The sequence below is a fragment of the Octopus bimaculoides genome, chromosome 19 (genome assembly GCF_001194135.2).
Source record: "Octopus bimaculoides isolate UCB-OBI-ISO-001 chromosome 19, ASM119413v2, whole genome shotgun sequence".
In the NCBI taxonomy this organism is placed as follows: Eukaryota; Metazoa; Mollusca; class Cephalopoda; order Octopoda; family Octopodidae; genus Octopus; species Octopus bimaculoides.
In genome coordinates, this window is record NC_068999.1 from 53,530,068 (window position 1) to 53,547,621 (window position 17,554).

The following is a 17,554-nucleotide window of genomic DNA, read 5'->3' on the forward strand; positions in this document are numbered from 1 at the left end:
AATTTGGAGAGAAGTGTTGATAATGATAACCAAGTGGGTAAATGATAATATAAAGAAAAGTATAGATTATTGTTTCTAGTGTAAGCACAATGCCAAAAATGCTGGCAAGGGACGAAGTTTGCTGACCCCAGTACTTTATTTTGCTGACCTCAGAGACCTGAGAGAATTTGAACTCAGAACACGAAAGCATGTGGGGGTGGGTGGGTGTAGCAATGCATTTTGTCCAACACAAATTTACCTATCTACCAACTTTTTATTGATAATAACAGCAACAACAGAGAGAGAGAGAGAGAGAGAGAGAGAGAGAGAGAGAGAAGTAAAGATAACAACAAAGAACTCTGAGAGTGCTAAAAGCATAATTATCTGCATAAGCTAATATAATGCCAAAATATTGATTTCAAATTTTGACACAAGGCCAGCAATTCAAGAGAGAGGGGGTAAGTTGATTACATTGACCCTAGTACTCAACTGGTACATTCTTTAGCAATCCCAAAAGGATGAAATGTGAAGTTGACCATGGTGGAATTTGAATCCCAGAATGTGAAGACAGACGAAATACCACTAAGCATTTTGCTCAGCATGCTAACGATTCTGTCAGCTTGCCACCTTAATAATGTCAAAATATCAAAGAAAAAGAAAAAAAAGCTAAACAATAAAGGCGGTGCTCCAGCATTGCCGCAGTCAAATGACTGAAACAAGTAAAAGAGTAAAAGAATAGAAGGAGAGATGAAAGTGGTAAAAGAAGGTAACAAAGAGAAAACGAGAAGAAAAGGAGTAACGAGAGAGGTGGAAAATAGTGTAAGATAGAGTAGTCATGTGAGGAGGAAGTGCAATGAAAAGCAACCAAGTAATTTTAAAAAATAATATTCACTAGAAAAAAAAAAATACACATATATAAAGGATTCCTTATTGTAGGGAATGAAGTTATAAGAAATTGTGCAGTTCACACTTTTCTGAAGTGAAGTAGAGGCATTAATAATATGACAGCTCCAAGTGATCATTGAAACTGCTATGGACAGAGCAAAGTTGTTTAGTTGATGAAGAAAAAAATGTTAAAAAATATGTTTAAAAAAAAACCCTCAACAAAGCATACCTTGGTTTTTCCGATCGCAAAATGATCTGTGAGGTGGGTGCTGCACCTGCCATACTCGGCTGGTTAGCACGTGGACCTGTAACTGTAGGGGCTGTGGGCTTTATCGTTGAAATTAGAGAGTTCCGGTTCATCTGAGAGAAGACATTAGTGTTGCTGAGAATGGGAGAAGGCTGGTTGGGACGCATCACTGTAGCAGCAGCGGCGGCTGACATGCTTGAACCGGGTTTCGGGACAGACAGAGCAGACGCAGCAGCTGCACCTAGCAAAACGCAATTGGAAATGGAAATTAACCAGAGTTCAACTAAGCAGAAGGTTTTATATGTGTGTCTACATTATATACATATACACACACACACATAAGGGGGTACTGCAAAAGTTCCTGGTTTTAAGGATATCGTGAAAGGTCTGGTTGGAGGCTCAACCATCGGAATTCTTTTACAGGACTTAGAAAAACTGAACGACCATGGCAATAACTGTGAATCTGAGAAGGGAATAAATATGTTCAATAAAATCACAATTACCTGATCCTCCTGTATTTTCTTTTACCCAAAGCCAAGAACTTTACAGCACCCCCTTGTATGTACATATATATATAGTGAATGTCTTACTGCTGGATAACCTTCCTATTGCTAAAACATACCTGTTTTTTTGTTAAGTAAAGGAACTCATTCCACAAGACTTTAAAGGTGCAAAACCAGTAAATGATTTCTTGACTTCACTACTTGTAGCTCAACAACTCAAGAAACTCAAATGTAAATACACATAAAATTTATGCACACACACACACACACACACACACACACACACACACACGATAGGTTTCTTTCAGCTTCCATCTCCCAAATCCACTCACAAGGCATTGTATAGTAAGACGGAACCCAAGACCCCATTTCAGAATCAAGCTTCTCAACTACATGGCTATGCCTTCACACACACACACACACACACAAATATAATGTACACATATAAAATACATTTTAATTCTTATGTATGCACAGGTAATCTATGACAACAATGGACAATGACAAGCAAATGACAGAAAGAGAGACAGACAGACAGAGACAACTGAAATAGTGACTTACCTCTGGGTAAATGAGAAGTAAATGTGGGCATATGGTGCCCTGCTGGTGTTGACTGACCACATGTGGACACAACCCCTCCTCCTCCAGCTCCTCCACCACCACCTCCGCCCCCTCCTCCTACACCACTGCTTCGAAATGCAGGAGAGTTTGCAGCAAGAGACATGGAAGGGTTTGTTGAAGAGGTTTCCACCACCGTGGGCACTGTCGTGGTAGCCAACTGCAGGACACTGGTCTGAGGCGCAAATGGCACATGAATGTTGGATGCACCACTCGAACTTAAGGTGTTGCAGGTCTTCAGAGCATCGACGTTGTTACAGATGGTTACTGAAAGCACACAGAATTTACACATTGGAGGAGAGACACCTCAAAAGTAAATAACCACCCCTAATTATACAGTTTTATCTTTGCAGACACTACTCATCAGTACAATGTCCAAATGGGTTTATTCATTAAAAACTACATAAGGCATGTCTACTAAATACTAGATTAAGTACTTAAATGCAATCAAATGACATTTTGTTTCTAGAAATAAATCGTTAAAAAATAATGACATCTTTGAGATTTCTATAAATATATATAGATATGGCTATACTCAAGAAAACCCTTACCCCACAGCAAAACTGTTAATATCGATCCTCCTGGTTATGTAAAGCACCCATGCATAAAAGCACCCATGCAGCGACACATAAAAGTGCCCAAGTAGTGCCACATAAAAGCATCCAGCATTCTCTGTAAAGTGGTTGGCATTAGGAAGGGCATCCAGCCGTAGAAACTATGCCAAATCAGACAGAAGTCTGGTACAGCTCTCTGGCTAGCCAGCTCTGGTCACACCGTCCAACCCATGCTAGCACGGATAACAGACATATGGTGATGATGATACATGCATACATCATGAACTTTCCTATTGCTAGGCAACATTTAAGGGTTCTGCAATTTCTTACTGAACCACACAGATGATTTGTTTATAGTGATCAAATGTTTGTGCTCACATAAGCTCACTCCTTCATCAAATTGACGTTACCTGTACAGGTGCACAATATCCCACACGTTAGAGCAACATGTAATCAACTGTTTTGCTCAAGAACACAATACAACACCCAGTCTGGGAATCAAAATCACAATCTTGCAATCGTGAGTGCAACACCCTAACTACTAAGCCATGCACCTTCACATCTATGTATGTATTTATATACACACATATGAACATATTTATGTATTTATAAATGTGTGTGTGTGTGCATCTATGTGAGAGTGTGAGTGTGCATACATCAGCTCCTGCCTGTGTCTGTATGTGTAGAGTGATCCATCAAAACATACCAGACTCTGGCAGAATTTGAAATCTTCAAAGGCAGGACAAAATACAATACTGCATTGCATTTAATCTATGCTATAGTGTCTTGGTTATATATCTGGCATAGGTACAAAGCGACACAATTCTGTGGGTGAGTGCAGTCAACTAGACTGAATCACCACTCCAGACCACCTCAGCATTTTATCAAACTTGAGATGATAAGAAGTAATGTAAATATAAGTGGGATTTGAACTCAAAACATAGATGAAATAAGTGAAATACCTGAAGGCATTTTGCCGAGCGCTCTACCAATTCTGCCATCCACAGCCCTCACTGAAATAAGAAGAACGAGACTTTTAACATACACACACACATATATATATATTTATACAACAGGCTCATTTCACAACTAATACCATTTAATACAGTCTGAAAAATATCTAATAGGAGATGACTTACATGTTTCTCCTACATGTACAAGTTTGTCACTCCTATTAGCAAAATGAAACGCATGTATAGGGTAAAGACCCCCTTCAGTCATGAACGACCATGAGATTGCACCTAGAAAGGTACCTTCCGAGACACAAGTCTCAGCAAGGTTGTTTATAGAAGACCAGCAATCGCCCATGCATACCAGCCTCCCCTCCCCACACCACCGATGTTATCCAAGGGAAAGGCAAAGGCTGATACAGCTTGGCACCAGTGACGTCACAACTCATTTCTACAGCTGAGTGAACTGGAGCGATGTGAAATAAAGTGTCTTGCTCAAGAACACAACACACAACCCAGTCTGGGAATCAAACTCACTACCACATGATTGTGAGCTTGACACTCTAACCACTGAGCCAATGATGAATAAGTAATACCAACATTTTGTCTTTCCAATTTTCTGTTTTGATATGTAATTATTCTGCAAAGAACATTTTCCAGTATTTTACAACCCTTATGCATACCATACAGAAATATAACATCTACATACAACTTTGGAGTACTGGAATATACACACACACATTCTGTAAATGATATTTTATAAGCTTAAAGCTTATAAGTGATCACTGTGTATTGGCTAAAGAAAATAGTCTAATATTGGGACATCGAAAGAAAGGAAAACCCACTTTTTTTCTGTCAAGGGCTTATATGCCCCAATATTAGATTATTTCCTTTCGTTGATATACGGTGATCACTTATAAGCTTTAAGCTTATGAAATATAATTATGGATCAGTGAATGCATTATTTTTACAAGGAAAGTTTGACTGATTTCAAAGTTTCAGCTTAGTTGCTGTGATCAGACTATCATGCACACAGAAACACACAAACTCTACAGTAGTAGGTGATTTACCTCCTGTTGGAAGTATGTTTGACACATTTGATATCGAAGAATGGGTGGCAGCAGGTAAGGATGTTGCAGGTTTCTGACAAAGAGAGAAAAGAGAAAAGAAATAACATAAAACAAACAGCTTTAGAATCTCTGATATTATGAGTTTAGTATGAGGAGAAATACAACAGGTCACTCACAAGTGCTAGTTGCAAGTCTAGCAAGACCTATTGTAGAGTCAGGTTGTTGACAACTATATCAGCCCTCCCACCTATGAAGCAATCCTGCAGGTGATGGTGATGCTTATCATAGTGATGGTGCTGGTCGTAGCAAGTGCAAGGGTCATTTGTTTATAGTAGGGGTGATGTCAGCAACATCATCATCATCATCATCAACATTTAACATCAATTTTCCATACTGCCATAGGTTGGTCGGTTTGACAGGAATTAGCAAGGCCTGGGGCCATATCAGGTTCCATAGTCTATTTCGGCTTGGTTTCAATGTACTGGCTTCTGTTGCAGCATAGGGAGATACAAGCATTATAACGAACGTCCTTCCCACTCCTAACAGGACTACCAACAACAAACAATATAGTCCCTTTCTTTACTGAGTTACTTCCCTTAGCGTGACAAACCAGGTGGATTGTTACATAGTTCTAAGTAACAGATACTGATTTCTGAATTTGAAAAGGTGTAGAACACCAGAACGTAACTAGGGCTTCATTATTTTTAAGACTCCAGGAAGGAATTGAACTTGGAACAAGGACACAAACATAAATGGGTACAGTCCAAAGTTATTCATCATTCTTCAGGGTTTGAACTCTGAATATAAAGAGCTATAACTAAACATCTCAAGGTATTGTGACTGACACTTTACTGAGTCTGCTAATCCACCACCTTTAATAATCATTTTCTTTTTTTTTTTTACATAGCCACAGGCCTAGAAATTTGGAGGAGTGTAACGATCGATTATATTGAACCTTGTATTTGATAGGTGCTTTTATTTTATTGAACCCGGGAAGGAGGAAAAAGGTAAACTTGACCTTGGTAAGATTTGAACTCAGAATGACAAGAGCCAGGCCAAATACTGCTTATTTTTTCTGACAATCCTACCAATCCACTGCTCCCAAAATAATGATTATGATAATAATAATATTGACCCACAAACAGTCAAGAAGGAAGGCAAAAAAATAGATGTACACAACCCACTTAAGTACAAAATAGCCCGGCTTGGAAAATGAGGTGAAGATAGCGCCAATTATTGTTGGGTCCCTGGGGACTGAAGACAGCAGAAGGCACCAAGAGGAATATAAAAGAAATTGGAATAGAGTGCCCAGTAGAACTGTTACAAAAGGTTTGCCTTCTTGGCACGGCCAGAATAATCAGGAAAGTATTAGTTGAACAGATAGCATGGTACTGTAGGCTGCAGCAGCAAGCCTGCTACGCATGAAAAACTCCAGGAGTTACAACAAAACCCGAGATAAAAAGAAGAATAATAACAATCCTTTCTACTTTAGGTACAAAGCCTGAAATTTGGGGGACGGGGACTAGTCGATTAGATTAACCCAAGCACTTGACTGGTAATTGTTTCATTAACCCTGAAAGGATGAAAGAAAGTCGACCTCGGTGGAATTTGAACCCAGAACATAGTGATAAGCAAAATACTGCTAAGCATTTCTCCCAGTGCTCGCTGCCTTATAACGATTTCAAATTTTGGCACAAGGCCAGTAATTTTAAGGGGAGAGGGTTAGTTGATGCCACTCTCCCACTCCCTACTCAGCTGGTAGTTATTTAATCAAACCCAAAAGGATGAAAGGCTAAGTTGATCTCAGCAGAATTTGAACTCAGAGCAGAACGAGCAGGAAGGATTGCCATTAAATAGGTTCAATACAATTCTGCTAGCTTGTCATCTTAATACTACTACAACTAATAATAATAATAATAATCCTTTCTACAAAAGGAACAAAGCCTGAAATTTGGGGGGAGGGGACCAGTCGATAACATCGACACCAGTGTTTCACTGGTACTTAATACATCCACCCCGAAAAGATGAAAGGCAAAGTTGACTGTGGCAGAATTTTAACTCAGAACATAAAAACAGACAAAATTCTGCTAAGCATTTTATCCAACATACTAACAATTCTGCCAGCTCGCCATTACCACAAGAATAATACTGATAATGGCTTCAAATTATGGCACAAGGCCAGCAATTTTAAGAGAGGGATTTCAATTTTACCAACCTCAAAAGGTTAAGATAACCTAGATGGAATTTGAATTGAGAATGTAAGAAGAAAGAAATGCTTGTAAATATTATGTTAAATGCTAACAATTTTACCAGCTCAACTGCCTTAATATCATCATCTATAATAATAACAGTTTCACATTTTGGCACAAAGCCAGTAACCTTGGGGGAGGGTGCAAGTTGATTACAATGACTGGTGCTCAACTGGTACTTATTTTATCAACTCCGAAAGGAAGAAAGGCAAAAATCGACCCTGGCAGAATTTGAACTCAGAACATAAAGACGGAAGAAATACTGCTAAGCATTTCACTTGGCATGCTAATCATTATCATCATTTACCGTCCATTTTCCATGTTGGCATAGGTTGGACACAAGTACAATGCAAATTGTCAAGAAACTTGTAGCAAGTAGTACACTAAATAACAGAAGATTTATCACTTACTGTGTATGTATTAATATGATCGGTAGCATGGTGCTGTGACTGCTGTGGATAGACATGAGTTGGCCGACTGGTCGGAGCAGAGACGCGGGACGAAAGAGAGGTCTCCACCCCAGAATGTGGAACTTTCTCGACATGTCTTTCTGCACCTGAGTAAGGCTGGTTATTCATGTCTTCACCTGTGAGAAATGAGAAACAGTAAGGTAGGGATTAATTAATAAAAAAAAAAAAGAAAAAAGAAAAACAATGGAAATAACAACTAACATAGGCACAAGGTGATGGGGAGGGGGTCAATTAGAGTTACTGCACCATATGACTAGTACGTATGGATTCTGAAAGTATTGAAAAAGAAAAAAACTGACCATAGTAGAATTTGAACTCGGATATGTAACAAAATAACCCAAAGTATTTTGCCAATAGCTCCGATTTTTGCAGATTCCACCACCCAAATAACAATAATAATAATAATAATAATTTTAGCAGAAGTTCAGTCATTTTCAGGGAGAGTGGATTAGTCAATACCATCCACCCCAGTAGTTGACTGGTACTTTGTAATTAACCCAGCAACATATGAAAAGAGAAGTTAACCTCAGCAGGATTTGAACTCAGAAGAATTACTGAATGGCAGTTTTCCTGATGTTTTAACATCAAAATTCACATTGGATTCTGCCAACCCAACATCCTTATAATATTAACTGTTTCTGGTTCAGGGGCACACTGGCCTACAATTTTTGAGATGAGAGATTAGTAGATTACATTGATCCTGTTCTTAATTTTGCCAGTCTACCAACCTAATAATTGTAATAATAATGGTTTCAAATTTTGGCAAAAGGCCAGCAAGTTTGAGGGAGGGGGCCTAGTTGGTTACATGGACTTCAGTGCTCAACTGGTGCTTATTTGATCGACTGCAAAAGAATGAAAGGCAAAGTCGACCCTGACGGAATTTGAACTCAGAACGTAAAGACGGACAAAATGCCACTACACCTATTTACACATTTATTTGGAACATTGTTTTAAGATTTTCATCACTCAAAGCTGCAACTTGTTCACTAATTAAAAATTCTGCTGCATCTAATAATAATAGTTCTTCCTCATTTTTGCACAAGGCCAGTTTATAATAAGTCCTGACAGCTTTTTCTTTTATCAGAAATTTGTCTGTTTTATCCTTGTGTAGATGCCATACTAATCTCTATTGTCCCAATTTTCATAGCATGCTGAGGGCAGTGACAATGACATAGATGGTGGTGATGACAACGATGGTGTTGATAATAGTAACTGCAAAAATATGATCAAATAACATAAGAATCACCACCTACTAGAAATTGCTTTACGTCACCATTACAAATAAAACATGTCACTATAACCTGAATTCTTGCCTCTTAGCAGTTACATATGGTGCAGCGAAACAATCCTGTGGCTCAAGTTTCATCACACAAACACACACACACACACACATTTGCAGTAATGAACAAGAGAAACCTACTTAAATCTCAGAGTTTTGGGGTTTGGAGTATAAATTTGCTTAAGTGTTATTAAGGTGTCTAAGAAGAATACAGAATAAAGACAATTATTTCCTGTTGCCTTCACTAACAAGACATGAAGCTAAAGCTTTCTAAGGAGTGCAATTGCTTCTGTTTATGTATTGGAGTAAGGAGGGAGTGGGTTGTGTCCAGCTTTGTCAGCCATGCCTTCTAATTGCTATTAATATAAGCTAATCTGAAATAGCTACAAGCATGAATCAAAACTGGATTGCAGAAGATATCTGGCTTGTCAGGGGTATACTCATACTGTACAATGGTCACCTACAGCAGTAGTACTACTAAACCAAGCCATCTTCTGTTCAGGAAAAAGATGTGTGGACTACACAAAGCAAAGTTAACAAATTACTGTCTTAAGATACTTCAGTTAACAGCATGCAGCAACCCATGGTGCTTATTTACAGCTGGGTTGACTTTAATAGCAGCATAGTCAGTACCTTGCAGACAGGTTTTGTAAAATCAAGCTTGCCTTCAGGTCCAGAGGAATCTTCTCAAAAACAGAGAATGGTGTCAATTTTTATTAATTTTTCTTTAAGGAGTAAAATAACTTTTCAGATATTCATAGGGCCCACTTTGGCTCTACTCACTGCAGATCAATGTACTGGCTGAATCCCACGCAAGGGAACACAACCTATAAACAATGGCCTGGTGCGATATGAAATACTGACCATTTAGCTTGTGTTGAACTACTGGACTAAAGAGAAGAGTAAATGAGAGAAAATAAGGAGACAAACAAAAGAGCAATGAGAGAAAGAGAGAAAGACACAAATAAGGAGAACAGATGAAAGCTAAAGGAGGTGAGAAAGGCAACAAAGAGATCTTCATCACAGCAACTACTCACAAGCAAAGTGACTGACCTCCGTCCCGAGAGGGGGAGAAAATACATCAGCGTCTATCAGAGTTGATAACTCTGCACTACCAGTAGTTCTCAACTGGGTTCCATATAAGATTTTGTTAAAATTTGTGCAATAAATTGGTTACACTTCTATAGTACATAAAATATTTCAAAAAATGTTTTTATCTGATTCCTAATAATATTCAATTATAAAAATATAATAGGACTTTTTAAGCATCAATTGATTATAAGGGTCCACCTGAGAAGAATAGGAACCAAAGGGGTCCACAGGTGAAAAATGGTTGAGAACCATTGCCCTACACAAAGCCTAGAAGAAACCCATACTGAAGTACTGTTCACATCCTCATCATTTAGATTCACTTTTCCATGCTTGTATGAGTCGGACAGAACTTGTTGAGGTAGATTTTCTACAGCTGGATGGCTCCCTATCACCAACACTCACCTGTTTGTAAGCAAAGAAATATTTCCCATGGTTAGATGTGAGTTTCTTAACCACACAGTTACACCAGTGCCAATTATAACTGCCCCCTCACCACCACCACCACATACAAAGGCTTTCTTCACTGCATCCAAAGACAAGCCACTCGACTAATTAGCATAAAGTTATTCACAAACATATTTCAGACTCTAACAAAAGGATGTACTGTCCCTTCTTTCTACATCTTCAACAGTGGCTTCTGTTCTTTAGGGCTGTTTGATTTCACAGCTTACTACTTACCTTTCTTACTGCATATTCTGACTCCAACTTTAAGCTCTGCACAAACTATACACCCAGCTCTTCATCCACAGAATGTTATCCAACTAGATTCCCTATTTTGCATATTTTCTGAGCACATCAATGTGCGACTGCTCAAAAACAAATCTTAACAGCGTCAAGATCATCAACCATGGATTTTAGATGGCCTTTAAAAGCCATATACACAGTCCTTTCATCCACAAACCTAAAGCAATTTTGTAACAGTTTGTTAAAATAGAAACATAAAAGAGAAGCAAATATATGTATGCATATGTATGTGTGCTCATGCATACTTGTGTGTATGCGTATACACACAAACGCACATATGTTTTACAAAACTCTATAAAACTACTTTATTTACAAGGCACAAAAGACTAACATTTACTAAACTTAACTCTTAAAGAACAATACCACAATTAACTGCAACTATCACTGGGTCCTGAATGAAAAACTGTTTTGAGAGAGATCTGTCCAAAAAGAAACCGAACCTTTAAAACAGCATGCCCAACACATCACACCACACTAGTCAGACATCAATCAACCAACACAGGCTAGAATGAAAGTATGCCCTAGATCCTGTCACAAGTCAACTAATGAAGAATTTAAAAGAGAAACATGTCTATACAAAATTCTAATTTCAAATTGGGGAAAACTAGCTCTGAGACTTTTCTGAAGTTGCAATAGGCCTAAAGGGGAAGACTGTTTGTGCCCTACACTACAATGCCATGAGTGGGAGCAGGACTCCAAATCAGACGATCCACCAAAGAAGATCCTAAAAAGCCGAATAAGGTCACCTCCTGACTGGTCCTGAAGATACTAGAGAAGTAGGCATCCATAAAAATTAGTCTACTCCCACATGACTTTAAAAGTAAACTTGAAAACACAGGGTGCAGCTGCAAAATTTGACCCCTTCCCTCACCTCAAAAAAAAAAAAATGCCACTTAACGGTTGTTTGAAAATTTTCTGAAAAGTGTTACATGGGAGTATGGCTATGAAGTTGAAAGAAAAACAGTTTGTCACATTAGTGTGAATCATTGTTGGGACCACAGAAAGCATGTTGGGGTCACTCAGTTATGAAGCTGGCACTGATCTGATCATTTTGATTGGAAAGCTACTGTTCAATAATGTATCAACAGTTGATGATATACCATTCAAAAGAGACAAATCTAATTAAATAGTAGAGCAATGACTTCATTTTTAGAAAGCTTGGTTTCCTTTTGGATACACTTTGTATACACACATGTATGTGTCTATACATGTACAAACATACATAGATATTAATATATGTGTGATTTTGTTTGTGAGTGTGTGTTGCTAGAAAGGGTTGGGGTCGATCCCTTCAAGAGTTTAACTGTAGTCCACGATAGATTTTCTTTCATGGTTTCTTTCATTGTATAGTGGCCAAGCTGGGGCATAATCAATTATATTAATCCCAGAGCTTATTTTATCAATTAATATTATATTTTACTGACCTCAGAAAGGGGGAAAAAATTAAAGTAAGCCTTAACAAGAACTGAAATAAGAATATATAAAGGGATGTAGCATAATGTCACAAGGTATTTTGTCTGATACACTACCAATTCTGCAATCCAGCTGATTGGATTTCAGGCAGTTATTGTTTGAAATAAAAGATCAAAAATACTTCTGGTCCTTTAGACATGTTTTACTAAAGAAAACATGTTTGGTGTATCATATACAGATACACACATACATCCAATAGATTATATTGTAATATAATAATATAATCTTACAGTGTATATATATATATATATATATATATATATATATATATATATATACTCACATAATTCAATACTATAGCAATTGTCCAATGAAGTCACGTGACACTGAGAAACAGTTTGTGAAGATTTTGGGGCTTTCATAGTGTTCATGTGTGTGTGAGAGTTTGTATACACACACATATATATATGCATCAAAATACATGGTATATGTATATGCATACACATGGGTATTCAGGCTAAATTTGATGATTTATTAGTGTCTACACACTGGAATTAATCCTCACACCTTTGACAAGGGTCTTAGGTTCAATTCAGATGGCTACATGAAGCTGCTGGAGACTGATGAATATCTGGCTGGAGAGGGTTTGTTGCTGCTGCTGGAAGGTCATATGTGTGGCAGCAATATTCGTCCCCTTGCTATACTTCTGGAAAAAAGTTAGAAGTGGTTGTTGGAGAATTTCTGTGACTGTCTTACCTCCTCTAACATTTGGATACATATATTTGCTACTTTCCAGAGCTCATATTGTTAACACGTCTCATTGTCCCCTCCCCCTTACTACATTCTATATTTCATTTCTCCTCCTGATTTCACTTCCCCATATCTTCTCTTTTTCTTTTTTATTATTTACCTTTCTTTCTTTCCTTCTGGCCTCCTAATTTGCCTAACTGTAACCCCATGGATTATTATGTATGGTTGCAAAACGAGCCTCTTAACCACACAGCCAAGCCTGCACCCATGTATATTTATACACATATATATCTTTCACTGAATACACAACTGTGTCCAAGGTTTTTATCTTTTTTTTTTTTATTTAGATTCCTTGAATTTTCTCCATTTCTTTTTTTTTTTTTTTTTTTTTTTTTTTTTTTTTTTTTTTTTTTTTTTTTTTTTTTTTTTTTTTTTTTTACAGCTGGTTTGAAACAAAGTTCCTAAGTTCATATTCAACTTTCCAAGAATTGAATGTATTTAGCATCAGTGTTTTTTATAAACTGGTTGAATTCATGTAGACTTTCTTGTCGAAGGTTTTTTTTTTTTTATGTAAGCTTCATACTTCAACAGTCACGTTGATTTGTTTGCCAGACAAATTCTGACCATTAAGATTTTATGTCAGTAGCCACATGTTAATGATTTTGTGTGTAAGAATGAACGTAAGTATACATTTTATACACACACACACACACATATATATATGCATACACACACACACACACACATACAAATATATATACATAAACACATACATTCACATATATATATATATATATATACACACACACACACACATATTTGCACATCCTCATACAGGTACTTACACATACATACAAACAACTGTGTTCCTCACCCAACTCGTTACTGTCAAGCCTTATCATCTCCCTACATTCATCTTTCCATCATTGTTGCTGTAGTTAAATGAGAACATATTTCATCCCTTTCTCTGCTAAAAGTGATCTCTCTATCCCTGGAATAATTTTCTTCTAGCATTCACCCCTCATTCTTAACTTCATTCCTCCCCTCTCACATTTTTCATTGATCACACCTCCTGTACTACCAGTCATCCCTTCCTACCTCCTTAACCAGATATTATGACACCCATACATAATAGCTACCACTGACACCACAACCACCATCGTTTTTCCACCTACTACACTCATTCCTATGTACTTCTAACCACCTCCAGCTCTGTCACTATATGGTTCTTTTACTTTCCCTTCTCACTCTTACAAGCCTTACCCACCCTTTCCCGCCCATCATCACCATATTTCTCCTCTGGCGGTCTTCGTATGTGTCCAGCCAGTCTCATTCATCATGCAGCAGACTTACTCTTGCTGCTTGGAGAATGGCTTCATATATCACTCTGTCTTGGGATCTTTCTGAGGCACCACTGATGGTGGGAGGCGATTCTGGCTGTCATCTTCCAGGTCATCAAATAAATCATCACCACCACCTTCATCTCTCTCTCTTTTCAGCTCTCCACTCCATCCACCCTTATATGAGGTAGCCCTGCATCTCTCTTCTCTCATATTTTCAACTTCTCAACACCCAGTATAAAACCACTTTCCTCTTAAGTGAAAGGGCTCTTTCATCTAGCAAGTTACATGGCAACCTCAGCAGTGCCAATGTCATGGGGGGAAAAAAGGCATCAAGTACACTCAGTAAAGTATTTAGTGTTAGAAAGGACGTTCAACCATAGTCATGACAAAGTAGTCACTGGAGCACAACACAGTACATGCAAAAAAGATATTAAATGGTGATGTGTGTGTGTGTGTGTGTGTGTGTGTGTGTGTGTGTGTGTGTGTATTATATATAATCTTCCTACATACAAATATATACACACATGTATGTACACACATACACACAAACATGCATACATTCATCCTCTGTTTTTGAAGAGGATCAAGATTCAAGGATGGGTTAGACGACTGGTCTGGTGGTTCCAGTGCTGGTTTATGTGGCCTACCCTGGCCAGAAATCTTCATTCACAAGTAGAACATGTATCCAAAAGTACAGCATGCCTCTCAGCAGCAGTGCTCTTTTGCTTTCAGCTATCTTGGCTCCTTTGTCAATCAGAGCACACTAGTTTCAATTTAGGGCAAATACAACATTGAGCCCTTTGGAGGATGCAATCAGTTGACCTACTTTTTCCTTTGTTTCCCAACAGCACACCTTCCTTGATAGTGTTCACTGTAAAGCAACTAGCATAGGATGCTACAGCCTGGCAGGCAACTGACATATGCAGCACAATTCACTAGAGATTTCAGCAGAGTCCTGCTAATGGATGGAAGCAGAGGATGCTGTTGAGACACTTCATATGAGAAAAGACTGAGATGTCATGCATCTCTTCTCCTGACTGTTCAGAAGGTTGTAAAAACAACTGTGCAGCAGACCGTGAGTTTGGTGATGAGCTCTGATTCCTCTGCACTCCCACACCTTATTCGATAGCCAAAAGGTAGTGCCAGCTTCAGAGATTCTGTTGGTGACCTCTTCATCAATACTAACTGCCCATGAGAGTGACCCACTGAGGAAAGTTAACCTATCAACCACCTGTAGTTTATTTTGAATTTACTTAGGTTTGATGCAGGTTGTTTCCAAGGGATGGTTGGTGCATGATCTCGGTGATCTTCATTATGAAGTCAAAGATATTACAGAGAATTTTTCCCTCTGTTCACTGACCAAATTGTACAAGCAAAACACTAAGTGATGCAATACTTTGGGCTTAGTAAAAAGGCACACATTGACATATACACAGATATACATTTTCAGTACAGAAATGTGTGTACACATACATCATTCATTAACGCATAAATATATACATTCAGTCATACATACACATATACATACATATAGTTCATAGTAATAATTATAGACCTGAAAATTCCTGAAGATTATTTCAATCAAATGAATTGTAAGTAACAGAAAGCATTAATTAAACTAATCACTTCATTAACTATTACTACAAAAGTTAGTACTCATTAAGAAGGTCCTACAGAGTTATTCTGGTTAAAATGTTAAGAAATCTATTTATAAAAATAAATTTAATCACATTCATTCAACTACATTCAGAACTAATAAGATGGCAGGGAAAAGGAGTAAAAGAAATTAATTAAATAAAAATAATATATATAAAACAATAAGAGGCAAACAATGTTAATGTAGTTTAATAAAGAATAGTTGTGACATGTGAGAAAGAGTGGGGCAGGAGTCAGTGAACACTAAGATTTATACTGAAAACTAGTAAGGATGTAGAGAGAGGTACAGATAGAGTCTGTGTCAGTTTTAGATCAAAAGCTGAATGAAAAAGGAAATCTGGCAGAGAAAAACTGCACGCTGTGAAGAAGAAGGGTTAACTGCTTCCAGTAAAAGCCACAGGCATCCACTAGAAGCAGAAACTGACCTTGGTTTTTTTGAGGGCATCCTTCTGCTTTCCGATAGCCAAGAAACTGCTTAGGCATTACCAAAAAAGGTCGTGACTTGTTTTTCGTGTGGAGACGGCTTGTGGGCGTATTAGGGAACTACTGAATGTATGGCCTATAAACAGCGAAACGAGGAAACAAAAAAGCTTAGAAGATGAATCTATGAAAGGAACGGAGGCAGTTCAACGCGACCAACATCACAGGTTAAATTGTCAAGAATACAGGTGTGCAAAACAGGAGACATGCACTTTGCTCAAACTGGTGGCTGGTCCCCCATGTAGGTGGACTATCAAATGATGCAGTGTGAATGGAGCTTGAGAAATATCATGTACATTCAAAATGAGAGAATACAAAACAGAGTGAGGCAAAGGGTAGCACGAGTTAAATTAGGTTTTATACTCACATCCAATGAAACAAAGCTCAGACCCTAAGCCAGCTCTAACCAGGCAACAGCAATACATATATACAAATAAACTATTCTTCTCATCAGATAGGAGACACGTTTACTGGTCATCATTTACAAATATATTCAAATGCTCATGCCTATAGCTTAATATTTAATTCCTTTCTTTTCTTTTTTAAGTGTTACAGCTTTAATAGAGCTCCCTTCTTGTTAATAAATTAATTACAGAAGGTAACTTATGTAGGCAAAAACTTCTGTAACTCATGAGAGGTTAATGTGCTTTCCTAAAGTCACTATGTTAAAAGACAATCTTCTGTAGAAAAAATATTGTAGAAGTGAAAGACCAGCAATTAAATAAGAGTAACATCTGAACCTCCTTTATTCCCACCCCTATAAAAATAATAACAGTAATAATAGTTTCAATATTACCTTAAATATGTCTACAAATATTAAAATACAATAAACCAGGGGTGTAAAATATATATATATAAATAAACCAGACAGAAATAACAAACTGGAGTGAGAGAAATTTAACAATTAACAATCAAACTTATTTGTTTAGGTAAATCTGAAATATGAACTGAAGCGTTAACTGAGATGATATGATCACATTAATTGATGAACTCCACCCTGAAGATGAAAATAATATTAAAGGGGATAAGAAAAAAAAAATAACATCAAGGGGAGAAGAGAAATTAAAAAAAAAAAATACGAAAAATAAAACATGGAGAAAATCACTAGACAAAAAATTCACGAGAAAAAAAAAAAAAAGTTTCATTTCAAACAAAGTTATCAAATATTTTCATAAAATATTTTGTGCTGAACCTGATGAGAAAAAAAAAAAAAAATTATTGATCACTAAATAAATTAGTCAATATAAAATCTTATTGTTTCGAAATGGTAGT

The 17,554-nt window shown here is 37.4% G+C and overlaps 1 protein-coding gene across 5 annotated transcripts in view; it reads right to left on the bottom strand.

Moving 5' to 3' along the window:
* Window positions 1-17,554, bottom strand: part of LOC106875413 (histone deacetylase complex subunit SAP130) — a 56,156-nt gene that overhangs the window by 20,131 nt on the left and 18,471 nt on the right. For 4 of the 5 annotated variants that reach the window (XM_014923537.2, XM_014923535.2, XM_014923536.2 and 1 more), the window contains exons 2-7: window positions 16,228-16,361; window positions 7,466-7,641; window positions 4,807-4,879; window positions 3,749-3,799; window positions 2,176-2,499; window positions 1,094-1,352 (exon numbers count right to left, since the gene is read on the bottom strand). In XM_014923537.2, the coding sequence (XP_014779023.1) occupies window positions 1,094-1,352; window positions 2,176-2,499; window positions 3,749-3,799; window positions 4,807-4,879; window positions 7,466-7,641; window positions 16,228-16,285 (941 nt within the window). In that variant the 5' untranslated portion in view covers window positions 16,286-16,361. The remainder of the gene's footprint in view (window positions 1-1,093; window positions 1,353-2,175; window positions 2,500-3,748; window positions 3,800-4,806; window positions 4,880-7,465; window positions 7,642-16,227; window positions 16,362-17,554) is intronic. The other variant, XM_014923538.2, reaches the window with a different exon arrangement.